Source organism: Phyllostomus discolor, chromosome 9, assembly GCF_004126475.2.
Source record: "Phyllostomus discolor isolate MPI-MPIP mPhyDis1 chromosome 9, mPhyDis1.pri.v3, whole genome shotgun sequence".
Classification (NCBI taxonomy): domain Eukaryota; kingdom Metazoa; phylum Chordata; class Mammalia; order Chiroptera; family Phyllostomidae; genus Phyllostomus; species Phyllostomus discolor.
In genome coordinates this window covers 22152814-22167387 of record NC_040911.2, presented here as the reverse complement: position 1 = coordinate 22167387, position 14574 = coordinate 22152814, and the positions used below count along the sequence as shown (strand labels likewise).

The window sequence follows — 14574 nt, the reverse complement described above, 5'->3', positions numbered from 1 at the left end:
AAGCCTACTTTGTATCTCTCCCCTTTCGCAATTCCTCCTTTTCTCCTCAACAGGTACCACTATCATAAACATACTACGAAAATTTATCACATTCTAAGTCCACAAAGTACAATTCTACAGACCACATTCTTTGCTTAGATTAGAAATCAATAAAAAGTATAAATCACACATGTATGTGAAAAGAATGCCTACTCTCATATTGACTGCAGAATTCCATGTAAGTTAAATGGGTTTTCAAATCTTCTACAATTATATTACTTTTTGATCCAACACTTACTGACAGAGGAACATTAAAATTTCCTGCTATACATGACTTTGGTTTTATATATCTTTCTGTATAGTTCACTCCATTTGTCTTGGTTATTATAGACTCGAATATTCAACCTTTTTAATGTTTTTATTACAAACTGACACTTTTACATCTTAATAATCCATTTTTCCCGATAAGATCTTCTTTTTCCTGGTATTAATACCAGTATATCTGCTTTAGGTTTGGTTACTTTTGCCTGATTTTGAAATAATCATTCTTTCATTTGCCACATTTCTCTACCCTTATGTCTCTTTTAAACCAAACAAATACAGGACGTTAGTTTTGTTCTTTTATTCAATATGATGTTACCAATTTACTTGCCAGTTTGGGGAGAGGTATATCCATTCCCATTTATTTTGATTCCTGATATATTTATATTCAATTATTATATTATGCTTCTTTACTTTTTCTTTGTTTCTTTTCAACCTTATATGCACTATTTTAAAATGCATTCTCCCCTTTTCCCTCTGCTACTTTTTAAGACTTTATTTTTTAGAACAGTTTTAGGTTTATAACAAAGTAGAGAATTATTTGTTTTATGTCTATCATTTATATTTTAACAATTATATTAAAAATAAAGGATAGAGTTAAAATCTCTATTCTCCTCCAAAATACTATAAGTTTTAGAATATTTTAACTCTGATTCCTTTTCTCCCATTTTATTTTTAATTGCTGTGTAGTATTTTAGTTCTATCTTTATTTTTATATCATACAAATTATTCTTTTCTCCTTTTCATAGTTATCTCCTTGTTCCTCCTTGTTCCTGTCTGTAAGTTTATAACCTAGCATGTTAGATTATGCTGAATCTCGGTCATGTTACCCATTCTATCACACTGCCTGCCCAGCCTCTGTTCCATAGGCATATTTGCCAAATAGATTTTCCTTTTTTATATTCAACTAAAGTTCTCTAATGAATCCATCACCAGATTAGAGACTCAACACAGTATTGAGCACATCTGAGGAAGAATAACAAGCTATCTCATTAATTTTATAATCTCACTAGCAATATTATATCTATAACTATATTGTTATAACTTAGAAAACTAAGGGAATCTTGAAGTAGTCTGCTGGAATTAAGTCACATTTTCCTGCCAGTTTTTAAAATCTAATTCCTGGCTGCTATTGAAAATGTGTTCTCCCTCTGTCTGAATAGTTAAACTTATCTTTTTATTTTTGGTAAATATGTTTGATTTAAAAGCCCCAACTAGCTTCAGAGATTGGAGGGGTCCAAGGAAACTACCCACCTGACCAGCAGTGTCCAGGATGTCCAGATAAGCTGGCTCATTGTCGATCCTGACTTGGGTCTTATAAGCATCTTCTGAAAAAGGAAACACAAGACAAAGTTTATATATAAATACAGTTCATGGAAAAGGCATGATTAATTTTTAATTTCATAGGAAAAAGATTCTTTCTAAATAGGTTACTAAGTCTGAGAATCAGGTACTCTAGTCAAGTAGAGTACACAAAGCGAGAAGGATATGACCCAGGAAAACACAGGAAAAGGAATTTCTGGTTCAAGTGAAGTGAAGTGTATTTCTCCTTTATCAGGAGAATCTCATGATTTGAGGGGCCTTGGTTGTTATTACCTAGAGAAACGAATCATGAAATAAATGTGTTGGTTCTTTCTTAATCATGAACCACAAGTTTGTATCCTAACATAATCCTCAGCAGCAAAAGACTAAAAGCTTTTTCTTAAGATCAAGAACAAAACCGGGATGCCTGCATTAACCATTTTTATTTAACATAGTACTGGAAGTTCCAGTCAGAGCAATACGGCAAGAAAAAAATAAATAAAAGGCATCCAAATGGGAAAAGAAGGAGTCAGATTTTCTGTTTGCAGATAACATGATCTTACATGTAGAAAGCTCAGAAGATTTCACAGAAATAAATTAAAGTAAAATAGAACTTCTAAACAAGTTTAGCAAAGTCACAAGCTACAAAATCAACACACAAGAATCAGTTGTGTTTCTATGCAATAATAATGCACAATAAGAAAAGAAAATTAAGAAAATAATTCCATTTGTAATAGCTTCAAAAGGAATTAAATACTTAGGAATAAACTTTAACCAAGGAGGTGAAGATTTGTATACTGAAAACTTCATAAGTTTTAATGTGTTTATTTGTGTACTTTACCACATCTGTATTATTTAAATGAAAACTGTATTATTTAAATGAAAACTGCAAACATTTCGGTCTGAAGCTCTGCAGTGAAAGCCAAGAATCTTATTTTATCTCTTTATTTCCTCATCAATGCCAATCCCATCTATATATCTCAGCCTGTTTAAATACCAACAGTGAGTATACCATTATTTGTGAAACATGGTGGGAACTTCTCAACCTTGAACTCACACATTTGTAGAGTCTGGCTGCAATCTTTATTTTGTTTTATTCACCATTTTTTAGTGTAAGTAAAGAGAAAACTGACTCACCACAAAAACACTGAGAACAGCATTGAATTTTGGCACAACTCAACAATTATTTATACCACTGATTTTGAAACACACATAAATAAATGATTCTTTCCTCAACCTTTTGGTTTAGAAAGTAGAGATGATCAAGCACAGGAGGCACTTTTTCAATGGACAAAACTGAGCACCCCCCAATTCGATTTCTGCTAGCTGCTGAAGACAAGAACACATACACACACATGCGCTATCATGGTCTATACTCTCAAGGAACTGATACAATCATGGTGAAAGATATAGGTATATGCAGTGGGATGTTAAAATCCAAAAATATATAGGACATACAGCTTACCTTCCAAGAACTTTATTCTTTATGACTGTGTCTAGAAGATGAAGTTGTGGGAAACATAAGTTGCAGGGAGGTCAATCTAGCATTTTTTTGCAACCCCCAGCCATTCTAAAGCCATTCGGTGTATGGGCAACCATAAAGTCTTTCTATTTTTTATTCCACTGCTCTTTGTACTCTCACTGATTTTCCTCTCACAAAAGAAAAATCTCATGGAATGACTTGCAATATTTTTTTGAAGATGCACAAGGTTGTTTTTCCATTTCATAGGGAAATAGGAACAGTTACTTTGAAAAGTGTGCTGTGACCGGAGGATCACATGTAAGTCTTTCAGATTTTGTATTTGTTTACTTCAACTCACAGCCCCTGAAAAGAGGCGACTGAGGCCAGGAGCATGCTGAGTAATCCAGATGAGAGCTTCTCTGTGTGATTATCTGAGCCCTAGATAAACCCAGCACATAAAACATATATCAAATAAAAGCTTCTCCTGGGATTAGAAAACTCCTTCAAAGAGACTTCATGTGAATTGGCTGGAAATTAAGCCAGGCCCTCTATCCAAGATTTCTTTCTCTCTTTTAAAAAATAACCATCAGAGCACACAACCCAGTGTTGTGAATCTAGGTCACCTGCCTGGCCTCCATAGAAACTAATCCCTTTCATTTCCTCCCAGTAAACAATCTTCCCTTCTGTTTCTATCCATCCACTCCCGTTGAGACTTCCCATACAGAAATGCAGTGACAGAAATACTCTCTACAATGCATGTAAACACTTCCCTGAAATTCAATCATCTGCTTATAGACCCAACCCTGAAGTGAGCTCATCTATCTTTCCAAGCAAGAGGCCGAATGTACACAAAGCTTTAGCAGGTAGAAATGGTAGCAACTGTCTGCTGTATTGTTTGCACAGAAAAGCACAATGGAACCACTCTCTTGGAGGTATCTACCACCATAAAATTTGTTTGAAAACACTAATGTTTGATGTGAACAATTACATCTCTTAGGATGTGTCTTCTTCACTCTTCCTCTCCAGCAGTATCTTACCAGAAGAAATTATGGAATGCCTGTATTAAAACCTCAAACCTGTCACTAAATATCAATGCTATGATTGGCCAGCCACTTGATCTTATTTATACGGTGGAGACAGTAGTGCATGTTAGTCAATGCATAGGAGATCTCTGAGGATCAACATAAGTGGCAGGTATCATAGTGCTTTAAAAAAAAACCATTCAAACTTAAGGCATGTTACATTGTGATTTTGAAAAAATATTGCTCCACATTAACCATGAAATTATATTGAAACTAAATCACTTTGGCTATTTATATTTACTTATGTGGTGATGCTTTCTACCCAACAAGGAAATCAAAGGGGACTTGGCAGGATACATTTACAATAATGATTAAAAACAAAAAGTTTTTAAATAGTGTATTGTGCCATGTATAATGCACACAAATGTGGGTGGATGTTATACATGGCAAAATACAGTAATCAAAATCTTTAAGGTGTTCTGGAGAATTTACCCAAAATAATTTATATAACTCCTTTGTAGAACAAACACATGTATTTAAAGAACTTTAAAATAATTTACTTATAAATATGAAATTAGGATAATTTAAAATCACAATATGTAACCAAGAAAACATTAGGTGATCATTGAATTTTCACTAGATGACTTTTAGATAATCTTAAAATAATTAAATACTTCTTATATGGCCTACCAGAATATCTGAAATATATGATAATTAGTATTACAGTGAAGACATATTTCTATAACTCTGAGCTAGTATATGTCTCTAAGATATTAATCATTGATCTAATTTTTTAAAAGGACAATAAAATATAAAGGCTCGAATAATCTATAAGAACTTTTTAAAAAGTATATTTTATTGATTATGCTATTACAGTTGTCCCAATTTTTTTCTCCCCTTCATCCCCCTCCACCTGGCACCCCCTCACCCTCCAGCATCCCCCCTTAGTTCATGTCCATGGGTTATTTGTAAAAATATTACTTAAATAATCTTAACTGTGTACATTAATTAAACTGTGTACAGTTTGTGTGTATGTTGTGTATAAAGCAGAAACATTTTAGAACACACTGTCCTGGACACTTTCACTTGAACAAAAAGTTAAACCATGGCTGAATCAGCACTGGTACAAGTCTAATGTATCGGTGTATTTATCAATAATGATATCAATAGGTATTTAAGTGTATAATCTTTGCTGCACACTCTGACAGGCACAGAACCTACAATGTTGAAGAAGACAGAGTTGATTTCTACTCCCAAAGAGTTTATAATCTAGGGGAATACATAAAACTAAACAGGCTGTTACAATGAGTACGGCATTAGTAGTATTTGAAATGTGTTTAGTGCAATAAGATGTGGCCCTTTTCCATAACTGAGGGCACAAAGGAGGCATAACAAAGTCCACTTAAAGTTGCAGGCTGGTGAATAGGTAAAGATTTCACAGAAGTCTTACAAGTAAACCTAGTGTACTCACACAGTGGATAATTTTTGCTCTGAAATTTAGAAAACTACAGCACACTACAACTTAGATGAATTTTAGAAATAAATGTTGAGTAAAAAGAAGCTAAACCCAAAAACATATATTGTAGGTTTCCATTTATATAAAATTCAAAAAATAAATATTCAAACTAAGCTATATTTATTGGAAAATACTTTTTTAGCGAGGATGGAAAACTACTTTGTGATAAATCACTGTTTTCTATACTTTCTGTATTTGTGTTATACTTTTAGTATTTAAGAACATTTAAAAGGGAATTTTCTTAATTACTCAATTATTCAAAAGAAGAAACTGCCAAGTTCCAGTTCTCTAATTGTTCATATTTTATACTAACACAATATTTGCACAAATTTAACCCATAACCTAACTAATGTTTTCAATGATTTCTATTTCTTCCTCTAATCTATATCAATTTTTACTCACATCATAACAAATTCCAGATATTTAGTGTTCATGTCAAGTAAATTTCAACAAAGGTAATGAATATTGTGCATAGGGATGGAAAACAGAAAGATACCAAAGGACCCTCCTGCCCAAAATATCTTTCTCGTTAGTTTGGCATGGTGCCCCAAATTCCACACCTTCTGCTTTATTCTCTCTAGTTGAGATAAGCCATTTTATTTCCAGGAACTGCCTATTAAAATGCAATGAAACTACAGGAGAGGTAAAATATTAAGCTATTATCAAGCACAAACACCTTACTCTGAGATTACTTTTGCACAAAATTAGCTGTTTTGAGAGAAACAGAAAGCAGAGCCCCAGGGGACGATCAGCAGAGATGATAAAAGCAGGATGGAGGGAAGGGAAGACACCGCTAACAGCTGTGGCTGTGAGAGCACCAGGTGAAACAAAGGAGCTGCGGGCGGGCAACAGGAGGGCACCTGAGGACCAGAAAGGACCCTGGGTTTTGGCAACAGCCTGCTGAAGAGCAATGTATGCACGAGAGGAAATGGTCCGTGCTGCCTCTTTCTCAAAACTGATAAAATGAAGTTGCTTTGTGCCCCAAGCTTGCTGAGCATGGTTTTTTAACAACAGAACACTCTGCATATCTAAAGATAAATTTGACAAAGAGAAACATGATATCTAGAATTCTAGGCTAGCCTTTTGTGAAGTCAGATAATCCTTACTTTGTCAGATGGAGGAAGAAGGGAAGTATTTTCAGGGCTTTGGGCTGGAGTAGTGGTTCACCATTTTTCCTGTACATTCAGATTTCCTGGGGAATCTCATTAAATTGCACAGTCTGTTTCTGTAGGTCTGGGGCTGGGATTCTGTACTTCCAAGAAGCTCAGGTTGTACCAGTGCTACCTACAGCAACAGTACTATGCAATGGTCATATGAGATGGGCCGCACGTGCAATGTAAATTTTCTGGTGTTCTCACTAATGCAGCAAACACAAATGGGAATTTTAACATGTCATTTAACTAAATTTATCTAAAATATTATTTGAATGTGTAAGCAACATAGAAAAGCATTCATGTGATACCTTACATCCTTTTTCTTGTACTAAGTTTGTGAAAGCCACTGTGTTTTTGTGCTTAGAGTCTTAATTTGGGCAAGTCACATGCCAAGTACAGCACAGCCTCATGTGGCTCAGGGTGACTGTACTGGCCACGACAGATCTGGACAGAGGGTTGGCTATTGCAGCTGTTGACTGTGTCTCCATAGACTCAACACACGTATAGGATATTTTTTTCACAGCCCTCAGTGGCCTTCTTGAAATGAATGACCTACCGATTTATATTGCAAACTGCTACTATCATTCTGGTAATAGTTCATAGTTTATTTCCTGTATGAGTCAAGGTTCTCGAGGGAAACACAGCAATATTTAATAAAACATTAAGTATACATTTAAATGATATCTTTGTGTGTAAGATTGATTGATTGATTATAAGAAATTGGCTTACACAATGATGGAGGCTGGGAAGTTCTAAGGTCTGCAGTTGGCAACCAGGAGACCCAGGATAGTTGATGATATAATCTAAGAGTCAAGTGCCTGAGAAGACCCATGTCCTGCTGAATCAATCAGGCTGGCAAAGTTCCCTCTTACTCAGCTTTTTTATCCTACTCAGGTCCTTAATAGATTAGATGAGGAACTCCCTCATTAGGAAGGGCAATCAATGCATGTCCTTCAGTCAGTCTATTATCAAATGTTAATCATATCCAGAAACACCCTCACAGACATACCCAGAATAATATTTGACCCAATGTCTGGATTTCCCATGGCCCAATCAAGCTGACACATAAAATTAACTGTCACACTTCCCGGTGAAGTCTTCCTCTACCTGCCCAGTGAGAGACTCTGTCCCCTCCCTGTACTTTTGCACATGGCTCTATTAAAGCACGTTTACCATTTCACTTCAGTTGATCTCTTCTTTGACCTCAGCTATTGGAAAGCATGGAGCATGCCTTATTCATCTTTGTGTTTGCATTTTCTAGCATTCTGACAAACACATAGTAAGTGGCCAATAAATTAGGTTTAACTTTCAGATTCTTTCACATGGGCTAGCTTATGTAAGCCACACAGCACTTCGACTATAAATCAATACATCCAATTTAAATATGAAAAAAGAGAGAGTGATTAAATTTAACAAAGCTCACAAAACCAGTAAGAGGTGGTTGGGAGACTGAACTAGATCTGTTACATGGGTTGTTTTTTGAAGATTAATCAAATGAGTAAAGAGGATTACTTTGAAGGTTAGGTGCTGTTGTTTAATTAAACTGAGTGAATACATAACTCCCAAATCTGGGCCACACTTAAATTAATATGTGGATATAAATAATAACTGAATCTTCCATGAAACCACGTTTAGTAAGAAGGGAAATGCAGAGTAGTAAACAATTCTTAAGTTTGTGGACATCTACTATCTTCTGAGTCCTATATTCATTCCATGATGGACATAGAAGTGGCCGCTCATTTTTCCAGCCTCCTTTGCAACAAGGTGATAGGCATGAGGCCTAAGATTTACCAAGAAGATATATCCAGACAAATCCCTCATTCAAAAGTGAACATATGAGGGTCCCTGTGACAGGGAATTTGAATTCCTGGGAGGATGACAAAGATGACAATCACTATTCCCAGTGGCAGCAATGGTGACTTCACAGCTTAACTAGCGCAACTACAGTTTAATTTTGAACTGGTTCAGCATGGTGTCCTCAGAATTCACTTCTGTCTATCCACTGGAAGTTATGTGAACTGTGGATGCCTTAGCTCTTACAATCTAGGGCACCTCCAAATTGTCCTGAGGCTGCAACTGCCCACATGTCTTTTGAGAGGACTTGAGCTTGGCCACCCACCATCCTGGCTCTTTTAATAAGAATTTTCCCCAGACCTACCACTGATCCTCCCCTCTTCTTACAGGCTTCTACACCATGCAACATTTCGTTCTTCTTATCCACAGCAGCAGTTCTCATTTATAGTCTATGTGTCACCTTCAAACATCTGGTCGCCATTTACCTTTCCACCATTCGGTGGGCACAGCTCGTGATGCAGTAAAGCAGAAGACAAGGGCACACAGCTGCTGATTGACGTTGATAGTACATACTTTTTGCCTCAGTGTTCCCCTCCCTTCTCAGGCATGACATGAGGACGACATCAGCCACATCTGGAGGCTGTGTGACAGGTGCCTGTCTCCCCCTGCTTGGTTAGGTGCTATCAGCAGTTAGTTCCAGGTGTGTGTCTCTCTTTCCTGTTTCTTCTCCTCCCTTCCTTCCTTCTTATGTTCAGTGTTATGGTTGAACTTTGGAAAAAAAAGGAATATTTGAGAAGCCACACAAAATAAAAAGACCTAAAGTCCTTACTCATCTAAATGTTCACTTTGTTCCACACTTTTATGCCAGAGAGAAACAGCTGGTGATGTTAAATTTGTATCCCATTTACTCATTCAAAAATATTTTGAGCACCTTGTACATACTCTGTTCTAGGGCACAGTGTGAACAAAACAGACATCTCTGCCCTCAAATATTTTTAACCTAAAGGAAGAGAACCTAAAAATAATAAAAGGGGATAAATACTGAAGTACAGTTTTAAGTAAAGGTGTTCCCACCAACTCCTGTAAAAATAGTGATTCCAAGAGATATTCAATTAATGAGGATGAAGAGATGCCACCAACAGTGGATTTAAAGCCATCTGAAGCTCACTGATATAGAACTGTTTTTTCCATACTTCCCTGTACTGTGGGGAGACAGGGAGAATGAGAAGGAGAAAAAAATTGAAGTGAAAAGCAATCGAAACTTAATTGTTCTTTAAATCTTCCAATGTATAATAAAATATAGCTTATAACAAGGCTCCTGACAGTTTCACCATAATATATTTTCCTAACTTCCTTCTACTTTCTGTAATGCATTCAATGTTCTAATGACACTGAACTATTTTGTCTTCCCTTAGTAAACCATGGGGCAAAAAGCTAACATGCCATTTTTTTTTTTTGCTAGGAAATGCCTTCTCCCACATGTCTGTCATGTAAAAAGCTAATCAAGCTTTAAGCCCCAGTCCAAATATTATGTCCATTGTAAGGGCTTGACTTACCCTTCCTACTCTTATTAAACACATCTGTTTTCAACAACTCCAAATAATTTCCCACATAGAAGTTAAGTCTATGAGAAGACTTAACTTCTGTTTATGCTATAATTTTTCTGTAGCCACTAAACAATAAGAAAGTAATATTCTCCACTACTTTGATCAGATCATATTGATCTGAAATTCAAAATTCAGGTTTACATTCCTATAAATGCCAACAGTAATAACCATATAAGTTATATATAGCACAACTCCAGAGGGTCCCATTTCTTTAAACTCTAATGTGAAAGAAACAACATGGGCTTGTGAAGAGCACAGCCTGTGGTTGGGAGGAAAGAGAGATGGCAAATAATGTATTTACAGCATGTACAATTATGTGCAAGTGTGCATGTCCCATGCACATGCAGCTAGAGGAAGTACTAAGATATGCCTGAGGCAGGAGATGGTATTTCTACTGGAGAGGTGGAGTCGAACAGCCCAACCAGGAACACTAAGGAAGAGTTCCATAACCGGAGATGGCCCAGACGGTTATAAAGTGATTTAGGAATAGAAATTGGATGAGGCACAGCACTTAGTGCATGGGGACCCTGAGGATTTTTTACCAAAAGGTTTTAACTTCACTTCTTCCAAACTTTAAAGAAGTTATTGTAAGATTGGCAAAAAATAAAAAAAGACAATATATCCAGGGAGAAGGTGACAAAAGGAGTGTGTAATGCTGATAAATGGCAAAAACATCAGAATTCCTTGACTTCTTACTTCTCTTTCAGGATGAGAATTGTATTGAGAATCAGAAGATAAAACTAACATTTGTAAAGACAGAATGAAATCCTAAGATATGTAATTAGATTTGAAAGGAGTGTGTAGCTACTCCAATGAAGCACAAATCTGCTTTTCCAGATTAATCATGTCCTTCCACAAAAGTGTATGAATGGCATTTTGAATCAGAGCTGTGCAGGAATATGAGCTACAGTCAGGCGTGACTTGCACTAAGATGGAGAAGTACAAACTAGGATCAAACATGTCCCGGGGGTTAGTAAATGTTTGGACTGCCCCATTTGAAAGGGGAAATAGCAGATTTATTTGGTAAATGGAAGTTTTCTAGTAGTTTGTCATAGACCTCGCTGTTTGCCACAATATGGTTTCCATTCTTATTGATGGTTTTAATGAAGGTACAGAATGCTACATGTTTACGTAGGAAGATTGTGAAAAATAGAGAATGATAGCGAATAATTTTAATGATATTAATTAGTATGCAAAAGCTCTTTGACGGTGTTGAACAGTGGGCTGTTTATAATAGGACAACACCCATGGTGGCTGACGTAATTTTTTGAGGCTATTTTTTTCTCCCCTTATCAGTGCCCATGGACATGAGGAGAAGGTTTGAATTCAAACTTTTATCAGTGGAACATGTGTCGGTTAAGGGCCACTTGTCAGTTAACAGAGAATTGAGTATTTTCAAAAAGTTCCGTTTTAGGTCTGGTAAAATAAGGAACATTGAAGTTCTCTTCCTCTCTGCTGGACCATGTGTATGTGCACAATAACACTGAAAGTTCAGAACTTCAAGAGGCAGAAACAATCCAAAAGGTATTCCTTCACATCAAAGGTAATTTTTAAAAATACCCAGATAATGTGAAAGTGCTTTGGAATTTTAGTATTACCACCTTTTAGTAAAATTCCATCTTGTTCTTCAAGGTTTGCCAGTATTTGTAATTGCCATTATTTTGGTAGCTACTGCAAGGTACTGGCCCAATATCTCCTCTATTCTTATCATTCTATTATTTTTCAATTGTAATGAAATAAATTATCAGCTACTTAGCAGCTTAAAACAAGGTTGTTATGGACTAAATTGTGTTCTTCAAAATTCATATGTTGAAGTTCCAATTCCCAAGGACATTATTTAGAGACAGGGCCTTTGAGGGGTTAATTCAAGTTAAATGAGATCATAAGGGTAGGAACCTAATCCCATAGGACGGGAGTCCTTACAGGAAGAGAAGGAGACATCAGAGCTCTCCCTTTTTGTGCAGAGAGGAAAGGGCATGTGAGGACACCGGGGGAAGCAGCTGTCAGTAAGCCAGGAAGGGTGGCCTCATCAGATATAAACCCTGTTTCCACTTTGATCTTGGATTTCCTGTAACAAGTACCCTCCCTGAGAAAATAAACTTTGCTCTTTTTTAAAGATTGTATTTATTTATTTCTAGAGAGAGGTAGAGGGAATGAGAAGGAGAGGGAGAGAAACATCAATGTGTGGTTGCCTCTTGCACACCTCCTACTGGGGACCTGGCCTGCAACCCAGGCATGTGCCCTGACTGGTAATCGAACCAGCATGCCCTTGATTCACAGGCTGGCACTCAATCCACTGAGCCATACCAGCCAGGGTAAATTTTGTGGTTCAAGCCACCCAGTTATGGTAATCCAAATAGACTATTGGAAATAACCATTTATTGATTCACAGTTTCTGTTGATCAGAAGTCTGAGTATGGCACATTTGAGTTCTCTTATCATGGTTTCACAGGGCTGAAATCAAGATGTGAGCAGGTTGTGTTTTTATCTGCAACTTTGGATCTTTTTCCAAGTTCATTCATGTCACTGGCAGGGTTCAGTTTCTTGCAATTATAAGACTGTGGCCCTGTTCACTTGGCGGCTGTTATCCAGAGGTCACTTTTAGTTCCTGGTGGTCACTTGCATAGCCTAACCACATAGAGCTCTTGCAACATGGCCACTTACTCTTTCAAAGCCAACAAGAGAATCTTTGACCTCTGTGCTTTGTTTTAAGTGTTCATTTCTTAAGGTCATTCCCATCAAGATAATCTTCCATTTAATGAACATAAACTCAACTGATTAGAAACCTTAATTACATCTAGAAAATCCCTTCACCTTTGCCATATAATGTAAAATTTCATGGGAGTGACATTCTATCACCTTGTTATTAATTAGAAGCAAGTTATAGGTCCCTCCCACCTTCAAGGCAAGGAGATTACATACGGATGTAAGCCATTGCATATCATCTTAGAATTCCGCTTACTGTGAGAGAAGCACAACTTTGTTCAGAGAGCAGTGTTATCATATTTAGCAGCCCCCTAGTACTCTCTTGCAGGTAGGGAATGAGCTATAACTCACTCATGTCAATTTCTTAGATGAGGCTTCCAGGAAGGCATTTTAAGAGGCAAGACTTGCCTTGCAGCTCCGTTTTGTCCTTTGCCGATCACCTTCCTATTTTCTGTCTTGAATGCAGATGCAATGTCTACATTTCCTGGAGCCTCTTTGTGTCCATAAGCATTATAACCACAAACAGAGAAAGTTGAAGTAGAATTCATAAAAATATTGGGCCCACAGGCTTTGCTTCACTGTCATAATACAGGCCACCAGATCTCTTGATATATGAGAACAGTTTTCCTTTTATGATCAAAGGCTATTTTATAAGCCTCCATGGTTCATGTCTAAGTAAAATATAACAGATAACACAATCAAGAGTAGCTTCCCTCTGCCCAGTGCTCAGAAATGATAGCAGCGCACCCACCCTCCCACCCTGGTGCAGTTCAGATAGTACAGAGAACATATTACACGTTTTCTTGTGCACTTTCCAAGGCTTTAGAGAAATAAAAATTTGCTTTTTTTTTTTACCAGATATTGAATATTCCTTCATGGGAGGGAGCAGGCATGATGTATGGTAGATAAGAGATAGTAGGGAAAAATTTAAAAGTAGGAATAATGACATAGAATTATTAAATTATAGAGTCTCACCAGTCCTCAACTTTTTATCACCAATGCTTGAGATAATTCTTTCTCATTTTATTCAGTCTGGTTTCCACACCTACTGTGATGAACTCTTCATGATCAAAGCTAAAGAATATGAAATTTAATTATAAAAGCAAGGTATGTGCAAGTTAAATCGTTATTGTAAAGTTGATTTACAAAAATGGGACAACAACTGGCTAATAAATAATAGAAAAATATTGCTGCTTTCTATTTATATATGTATATATACATACACACATATATATGCAATTGCTTACAGAGTGACTATTTTAAATATCTATAATAAATTTTTTGTCATCTCTGAGGTTAAAAGGCCATAATTTTGAGACTATGAGATCATCTGTCTGAATGAAATGATAGTGAGAAAACATTCAGAGGTGAACAAACACACACCCATTTTCCATTATAGGGCTTTACACCATCACTCTAACAAGTTCCGTGTTGGCAGGGATGGCATTGCCTAACTTTGTGACAATGATGTAAGATGAAACAGTGTTTTATGTCTCAAGAAGTCAAAGTTTGATTCTGGGAAGATGGTGGTGGCATAGATTTTAAATTTTTCTCAGCTCCCCCACAAACTAAATGGCAAAGTATCCCATATATCCCCAAAACATAAATGGCAATTGATGTATCATTATTCTACAGGTCCCATGTGGGTCAGCATCTGTGCAAGAGAAAACAGAGGTGAGCAACATGAGGCCTGAGGGATCTGAGAACTCCA

At 36.6% G+C, this 14574-nt stretch overlaps 1 protein-coding gene across 1 annotated transcript in view; it reads right to left on the bottom strand.

The window, feature by feature from the left end:
- RIT2 (Ras like without CAAX 2) overlaps positions 1-14574 on the bottom strand; it is a 288645-nt gene that overhangs the window by 180288 nt on the left and 93783 nt on the right. Inside the window, exon 3 of the mRNA XM_028524669.2 lies at positions 1555-1628. Within this exon, the coding sequence (XP_028380470.1) occupies positions 1555-1628 (74 nt within the window). The remainder of the gene's footprint in view (positions 1-1554; positions 1629-14574) is intronic.